The sequence below is a fragment of the Mustela erminea genome, chromosome 18, assembly GCF_009829155.1.
Source record: "Mustela erminea isolate mMusErm1 chromosome 18, mMusErm1.Pri, whole genome shotgun sequence".
Taxonomy (NCBI): Eukaryota; Metazoa; Chordata; class Mammalia; order Carnivora; family Mustelidae; genus Mustela; species Mustela erminea.
This window is the reverse complement of record NC_045631.1, coordinates 17,567,526-17,576,189: the sequence shown is the minus strand read 5'-3', so window position 1 is coordinate 17,576,189 and position 8,664 is coordinate 17,567,526. Positions and strand designations below refer to the sequence as shown.

At 48.0% G+C, this 8,664-nt stretch overlaps 1 protein-coding gene across 3 annotated transcripts; it reads right to left on the bottom strand.

Moving 5' to 3' along the window:
• Positions 1-286: 286 nt before the first annotated feature.
• On the bottom strand, positions 287-8,661 carry MRM3 (mitochondrial rRNA methyltransferase 3). Of its 3 annotated transcripts, XM_032322397.1 has the most exons (4): positions 8,314-8,661; positions 7,817-8,061; positions 4,308-4,475; positions 287-1,625 (listed from the first exon to the last, which is right to left on the bottom strand). In XM_032322397.1, the coding sequence occupies exons 1-4, from the start codon at positions 8,625-8,627 to the stop codon at positions 1,081-1,083; spliced, it is 1,272 nt and encodes a 423-aa protein (XP_032178288.1). In that variant the 5' UTR covers positions 8,628-8,661; the 3' UTR covers positions 287-1,080. The 3 variants fall into 3 exon arrangements, with proteins under 3 accessions (XP_032178288.1, XP_032178291.1, XP_032178290.1); XM_032322400.1 differs by lacking the exon at positions 7,817-8,061 and having other exon boundaries at positions 8,314-8,394; XM_032322399.1 differs by lacking the exon at positions 8,314-8,661 and having other exon boundaries at positions 7,875-7,965.
• Positions 8,662-8,664: the final 3 nt, after the last annotated feature.

The following is an 8,664-nucleotide window of genomic DNA, read 5'->3' as shown; positions in this document are numbered from 1 at the left end:
AGATGGAAAAGAACGTAAGAGAGCAATTTTCTATCTTCGTTCAAAAAACTCCGCCACCACCTGCTTCCCCTGTAGTCATACTGAAGAAAGGAAAGCGCGCCCTCTGCTCTGCTGACTGATCATCACAAACATGCAGGAAGAACTCACAAGTCACGGTATATGAGCCACTGACTGCAAAGTGAATGGGATGTAAATTTCTTTCACCTGATGTGACAAAATAGGCTGAGAGTTACAGGACAGGTAGACTTCTTTTTACAGTTTTGTTTTTACTGGAACAAGGCATAGGGTTTGTTGCTCTTTCATTGATCTTTATTTTGTAACAAGAATCAGCAGGAACAAATAATCCAGGACAAAGCTGCAGGAGACCGGTTTCATGCTGGAAAGGCATGAACTTCTGTTCGTGACCTCCGCTTTCTTAGTACTTTTCTAAGGTGTTGAGAACAAATGTCGACAGACTCCAGTGGTAGAGGTCCCCATGCTGCCTCCCAGATTCAGCCTGCTGGTGGGCCTGGCAGTACGGCTCTGTGAAGCTAGAGGGCCAGGCCCCAGTCTTGGTGGGCTCAGCACACCACAAAGGCTATGGGTTCTCCAACTTTCTAAAAGCTGACAGGGCATGGAGGGGCTCAAGAACAATGTGCGGGCCATCGGCATGGAACATCTGCATGAGGTCCTGGGCCAACTAGATCACATAGGGCCCCATAGCAGTGAGTCCAGGCCGTCCGCCTGGGACTGTTCCTGCAAAAAAACCGCTCCCCTCAAATGTATCAAAGCAATCCCACGCTGCCACCAGTTGGGACACAAGTCATGCTCGATCTCTGGGTTCTCTCAAGAGGAAGTTTTGTTAGGGAGCAGAGGGATAGCTCAGGAAGAATTCTCACCCTTGTTGTTCTTGAGGATAAGCAAAGACCCGTGGAGATTCTTATTTTTCCAGTAACCATATAATAGCACCTTGCCCACCGCCTGCCTCCTGGATGTGGCCTGGGAAGCCACAAGTTACTGCCTCTGCCTATCTCCTAACAATGCAGGAGGGTCTGGGACCCCCTTAAATCAAGGACTGACTTCCAGGTTCCCTCTCAGTGGTTAACTCCTGTTCCTGCTCGAGTGTTCTGCCTTCACACGCAGTTGTCTCTTCCCTTCAAAAAGCAGAATGCTTGCAGCCATAGCCGAGTTCAGGCTGTCCACACCAGGCACGACAGGGATTAGCAGCCGCTTGCCCCTGGTGCTCTCGGCCAACTGCAGGGACTCCAGGCTCAAGCCGTGGGTCTCCCCACCTATCACCACAGCTGCTGGTGCCTCTGTCCAGTCCAAGTCATAGCTCTGGACCTCAAGTTCAGGGAGCCAGGCTTTACCGGCTCCAGGTTCTAGATCATCTTCCTCCTCCTCCACCTCCTCCTCATACTTGTGCAGCCTTGAAAGTCGTCGCTCACATACCCAGCCATGGTCACTGGCTTTATTAGACAGCTGGGCCTGGGCATGAAGGCCACAGTTGTCAGCCACGTAGACCCGGGTGTTTGTGGGCAGGTAGTTGGGCAAGGTTTCCCAGTCCAGATTATTGATGATGGGCACCTGGAAGTGTGCACCCATCGCTGCCCGTAGCACTTTGGGCTCCCAGGCATCCACACAGCCTAGAAAAGACAGGATTCAATGAGGATTACAAACCCTCCCAGACAAGGGGACTTTTGGATAAATCAGATTAATTCTGGGTCAGGAAAGAAAGCAAAAAATGTCCTACTGTAGCCTTCTTGAGAGCTGGGACCTCTGCCTCCCTAATTATGGCAACGTCCAGCAAAGGGACCACAGGAGGAATTCCTGCTAGTGCTGAAACAGACTTTTTTCCTGCCTTCAACAGGACCATCCACCTGGGCCAGACACTGTACAGGAGATGCAAAGAGCATTAAAGCCCCAAACTCAAGTGTCAGAGTGGGCAATAGTGTTGGGACAATATCTGAACACAACTACAATATCAGCGATTGACGTAAAAGCAGCATGAACAGGGTGACAGAAAACCCTGGTACAAAGTGGAACAATCAGGAAAAACACCCCACAGAACAGGACCCTGAGCTGGATCTGGAAGGACAGGAGGAAGCTGTCAAAGAAAGGCGCAGGGAGTGATAGAGAATGCCACAGCCCAAACCCTGTAAGGAAGGTGATCTGGCCAATAATGGATGGGGTGCAGTGGGAGATGAGACAGGAGGCAGGCAAGGACCAATTTAAAGGAAGGTGGGTAGCCAAGCTGAGGAAGTTTGGGGTTTTATCTATTAAACAACATAATGGGGTGGAAGGATTTTAAGCAAAGGAGTGACAGAATCTGGTTTATGCGTTAGAAAGAAAGACCCATTTGGCTTCAATGCTGAATCTGCACCAGGGCAGTGAAGCCACTGGAGAGGGGGAAAATTGATGGGGACCATTACAGTAATCCAGGGAGAGCCAAGGCCAACAGCCTTCTCCTACATACACCTGCACGCCCTCTCACAACACAGTAACAAGGCTAAAGGAAGTCTTCTTAAAGAATTGCTAAGCCCAGGGCAACTGGGTGGCTCAGTGGGTTAAAGCCTCTGCCTTCAGCTCAGGTCATGATCCCAGGACCCGGGGATGGAGCCCCCGCATCGGGAATCTCTGCTCAGCAGGGAGCCTGCTCCCCCTGACCCCAGCCTGCCTCTGCCTGCTTGTGATCGCTGTCAAATAAAAACTTAAAAAACAATAATAATAATAATCTTAAAAAAAAAAGAATTGCTAAGCCCAGCCACTTGCACTCGCTCTTTCCCAGGACTGCAGGCCAAAGGCCCACCCTCCCCAAACTCATTAGCATAACTCTCTGCATTCTAAGTTACATTCTAAATTACTGCAAAAACTTCAGGAAAGAGTTAAGTAGGCAAACCAAATTTTAAAATGTGCCCACACGTTGCACCAACGGGCTTCCCCCAACACCGCAAGGACCCAAAGATGGGAGGTGGGCTCTCTGTCAAGAAGCTGGAGGTGAGGGAGGGACGGGAGGGGCCGAGACCTATGAGGAGAGCCATCCAGCCTGACCCCTTTCCCATGGGGAGGAAGAGACAAGAGATTTCCCCCCTCGCCCTCATACCCTCCATCCTGGGCACCACACCAAGTGTTCCTGCTCCTTCCCCACCTCCCCTCTCCGCACCACTACCATCAATGTGGAAACTGCCCACCTGCAATATAGAGGTACACTTTCAAAACCACACGGGCTCTTGGGGGTGGCTAAGCAGGCAGGGTACTGATGATGGAACCCCAGACCGAGCTCTTCATGCTGGTGTCCCTGTATCTACTCCACCTATTCCAACAACGTGGTACAGGGACAAAGGGTTGAAAGAAACCACTGAGGCAAGTCTCAGCAGTGGGTGTCATTACTAGTTTACAATGAATGATCCTCTCCCTCCCACCCTCCTCACAAGTTGTAAGAAGCAGTTTTTAGGTAGGTCCCAGGTGTTAGGTAAGTCTCTTTCGAACCAAGCCCGCTCATCTCATTTCTTTTCTTTTCTTTTTTAAGTTTTTATTTATTTGAGAGAGAGCAAGAGAGCAGGATGGGGGGGGGCAAGCAGAGGGAAGGGTAGAAGAAGAAGGAAAGCAGACTCCCCGCTGAGCAGGGAGCCTGACATGGGGCTGGATCCCAGGACCAAGGGATCATGACCCAAGCCAAAGGCAGTTAAAGGCTTAACCAACTGACTGAGCAACCCAAGCGCCTCCTACTCATCCCATTTCTGATGACAGGAGAGAAATGTCATGAGGCTAACTTGTGTGGGGGTGTCTGACCCATCCCAAGGCTAAGACAAATGCATCCCAATTTCATAATCACACTCCATCTGCATCATTCCTTTTATAGCATTCAGCAGGTCAAGAGTTAGAAAGGTCTCATGTACCCAATATTTTGGTAACTCAAGATCATTACAGGAAGGACTTGAAATTTAAAACTGGAATCTATTTCTTCCCCTGACTGATTTTAAGTTAATAATATAGCAGTTAATAATATAGCAAAATAATTTTAAAAGAGCATCCACATTTCCTGAAGTACTCGGTGTGTGCTGTGCCAAGCCAAGTGCTGAGAACCCCACATGCATGCCATCTCAATCTTCAAACAGTCTTACCAGGTTCTGTTATCTACCATGTTACCAGTCTTACCAGATTCTGTTATCTACCATGTTACAGAGGAGGAAACCAACACTCAGAATATTGCTCACACATAGAGCTAATAAGGGGCAGATCCAAGACTCAAATCCATGAGTGTCTACCCACAGAGATGGCTCACTTACAAATGGCCACCTGACCCACCCAGTAACAAGTGCTCTGACCTTTGGTGAGTAATACTTTGCTGCAGCCAGCCCCAGCAGCAGATCTCAGAATCGTCCCCAGGTTCCCAGGGTCACGGAGATTGTCACAAATCAACAATAAGGGCAGCAAGTGGCGAAGCTGAGTCTCTGGGTATGTCATCTTAACATGGTCAGGTTTGGCAAAAATCCCTGAGGAGATAAAACAGGTGGTTCACTTGTCTGCTGTGACCAAGGAAATTATTTGGCTTTTCATTACTTTATCCATCTCCCTATATTTAGTTACATGAGTAATACAGGAATACATTCTGATTAAAAAAATTCATACAGGGGCACCTGGGTGGCTCAGTGGGTTAAGCCTCTGCCTTCAGGTCAGGTCATGATCTCAGGGTCCTGGGATCGAGCCCCACATCAGGCTCTCTGTTCAGCAGGGAGCCTGCTTCCCCCACTCTCTCTCTCTGCCTACTTGTGGTCTTTCTCTCTATGTCAAAAAAATAAATAAAATCTTAAGAAAAAAGATTTCACACATACAGTCCTACCAGTGATACCCAGCCCCTATAACTGTTTTGCTTTTTTTTCCCCAAAGATTTTATTTATTTATTTACTTGACAGAGAGGCAGGCAGAGAGAGGAAGGGAAGTAGGCTCCCTGCTGAGCAGAGAGCCCAATGCGGGGCTCGATTCCAAGACCCTGGGATCATGACCTGAGCCCGAAGGCAGAGGCTTTAACCCACTGAGCCACCCAGGCACCCGTTTTGCTTTTTTAAAAAAGATTTTATTTATTTGACATAGACACAGTGAGAGAGGGAACACAAGCAGGGGGGAGTAGGAGAGGGAGAAGCAGGCTCCCCGCTGAACAGGGAGCCCCATGCGGAGCTTGATCCCAGGACCCAGGGATCATTACCTGAGCTGAAGGCAGACCCTTAACGGCTGAGCACCCAGGTGCCCCTCACCCCCGTAACTATTTTGACCAAAGGCAGAGGCTTAACCCACTGAGCCACCCAGGCACCCAAGCATTATTTTCTTTTGCACAAAAGATTCACACCCTGTTATTCTGTAACCTATTCAGTTCTCTAACACGAGATGCCTAAGAGAACTTACCACATCGATCCATTCGGAGCTACCTTATTTTAACTGCTTCACGTTATTTTGTAACATGAACATCCCAGGTTTATTTAGCTCTTCCCCAACTGACTGCCATTTAGCTTATTTTCCATTTTCCCCTATTATAAACAACCCTGCAGTGAATATCCCTGTATCTCTATGCACATGTCCTAACATTTCCTATGAAAAACTCTTGCAAACACAATCAATATATGCTGTGTGGGGGCTCCTCATGTTATCAGAGGCTCCTAAACTGCCGCCCCCACCCCGCCCCCTGCCGCCACAGGCCAGTCCAATCTATTTACACCAAGAACACATAAATACCTACACCTAAGCCATCAATGAAAGCACCAAGATGATATTAGGCACCTGTCTAAAGGTCCTGCCCTTAGGAGCCACAGACAGCTTTAAGTCCATTCAGTGGGGCAGGGGCCTCAGGAGTTCTTTAACTTCTACCTGATCAGCTGTAGTGATAAGAGCTCTCTACCAGAGGCCCTGCTTCTATCACTGGATTTTAGAGAGGTGCTGGAAGTCTGACAGGCGGTCTTACCTCTTTCTCCCTTTGCCCAACCCCCCCCATATAAATAATACATAAGAATAAGCTAAGTAGGGGCACCTGGGTGGCTCAGTGCGTTAAAGCCTCTGCTTTCGGCTCAGGTCATGATCCCAGGGTCCTGGGATAGAGCCCCGAGTCGGGCTCTCTGCTCAGTGGGGAGCCTGCTTCCCTTCCACTCTGCCTGCTTCACTGCCTACTTGTGATCTCTGTCTGTCAAATAAATGAATAAAATCTTAAAAAAATAAAAAAAGAATAAGCTAAATAATATGTATTTTTCAGAGTCATGAAATGATGAAAGCAGTCATGACAAGGAGGGTTACAGAAGTCCTGGGTGGGCTGGCCACTGTTAGCACACAGGCCCAAAGTGGCAAGCATAGTGAAAATGAGTGATACCTGCACTGTAGCATAAAGTAAGGAATCAGAAGTGTAGCTAACGAGAGCACAAACACTTAGAGTAAGTGAAGGACTCTAGCAGTCCCAAATCCCCACCCTGGGAGAGAGTTCTAAGCGCAGGGTCACAGATCCTTATGACTTGCTGGATTACAGAACAAGAGATGGTCCCCAGAATATCCTCTCCCAACTAATCACTGAACTTTACCACAAGGAAACACATGCACAATGATATGAGAGACCCTGCCCCAACTGCCCCTTACTATCCAAGAGAAAATTCTCCACTTACTGCCACTCAATTATCAGATCTAAGGTATAATTCCAATGTCAAAAAGATATAAAGAATTCAATTTTGGGGGACGCCTGGGTGGCTCAGTTGGTTAAGCAGCTGCCTTCGGCTCAGGTCATGATCCCAGCGTCCTGGGATCGAGTCCCACATCAGGCTCCTTGCTCCGCAGGGAGCCTGCTTCTCCCTCTGACTCTGCCTTCCACTCTGTCTGCCTGTGCTCGCTCTCACTCTCTCTTACAAATAAATAAATAAAATCTTTAAAAAAAAAAAAAAAAGAATTCAATTTTGGGGTGCCTGGGTGGCTCAGAGGTTTAAAGCCTCTGCCTTTGGCTCAGGTCATGATCCCAGGGTCCTAGGGTCAAGCCCTACATCAGGCTCTCTGCCTGCCTCTCTGCCTACTTGTGATCTCTGTCAAATAAATAAATAAAATCTTAAAAAAAAAAAAAGAATTTAGTTTTTCCATATTTAGAAAAAATATCTTCCAAGTGCTAATAGACCCCACAGTCTATTAGAATCTTGTTAGAGTCAACCAAATAAAGACACGGTTTCCTGTTCAATGGGCCAAGCAGGGTAATAGCTTGCAGCTTACTCCTCGGTAAGTAAGCTTCTAGAATAACGGGGTCAACGCCGGAGAGGTATCACCACACTGGCAGAAGTCTTGTGCAAATGGAGGGCTAAATATTTTTGTAAACATTTTCTTATATATTTTAGTTGGACATTAAAGGTTGAAAAAATTACCTAAAAAAATATAATGTTTAAGGAACAGCGGTTATTCCTAGAGACTGTAAAGAACCATTAATACAATTGACAGAAAAACTGACTGCAGTTTCCACTGAAAATACTATAAGATCCACAGATTTCAGAGCTGTATTTTTGGTGGGTGTCTTTTTTTTTTTTTTTTTTTTTTAAGATTTTATTCACTCATTTGAGAGAGAGAGAGAGCAGGTGGAGTGAGAGGGGGAGAAGCAGATTCATCGCTGAGTGGGAGCCTGATGCGGGGCTGGATCCCAGGACCTGGAGATCATGACCTGAGCTGCAGGCAGACTTAACCATCTGAGCCACCCAGGTGCCCCTTCTTCTGGGTGTCTTAAGAAAACATTCTGAATTTGGTTCAAATAAAATGTGTTGCCCTAAGTCAATTATGAATAAGTAATCCCAGATCTCTACTTCTAGTGACACATAGTATAACCACTGACCCATTATTCCTTGTGGTGTTACTAGGTCGGACCAATCCTTGATATCCTCAAATTTCACCTTAATGAGGCTGACACCTTTCAGCTTATCAATGGGTAGCTCCTTTATGTATTCCAGACGGCTAAAGAAGAAAACTTTGGGCACAGCACCAGCCTTGAGAGCATCTGCAATCAGCCTGCGACCTTCCAGCAGGATCTTTCCTTGCTTTTCCCGAAATGGCCTGGACTTAACTATTGTCATTACACTGCTGTGGGTGGAAACAAAAAGACAGGTAATGACCAACATCGTTGTTACGGAGACACACCTAGTTCTAAGAGACATAAAGAGCTTCATAGACATAAACGAATTCCAAAGAAAACACTTATTCTGCCCTCCAAACATAATAAAAACCAGAGGGTTATACCGGGAGAAGTCCTCCAATGGGAGGAAAAACGTTAAGTTCCCGCTGGCAGGTGGGAAGAGAAAGGGGAATACAAAAGAAGTCTCAGGAACACATCACCTCAGCCTTCTGTCCCCGGGTAAAGCCTTATCATAGCGAAGCCCCGACTCTTCCCAGGTGCAGGGCGTCTGGGATCGGGACACCTGAAGCGGCTGCTTTGGTCGCTGCTCGTAGGGACTGGCCTCAGCCGCAGCCCTCTGGGGCTGCTTCCCAGGACCGGGCTTCCGTTCCACGACCTGTCCGGATGGAAACACCACCCTCACCGGGCTACGCCGCAGCGCCCGGACCCAGCGCCGCCCGTCGAGGTCCCAGGTTTGGACCACCCACAGCAACGGCCGCGTGGCCCACCTCCAGCCCTTTACCAGGGCCGCCATCTTCCCCCGCGCCGTGGGTTGCGTCACGGAAGCGCGC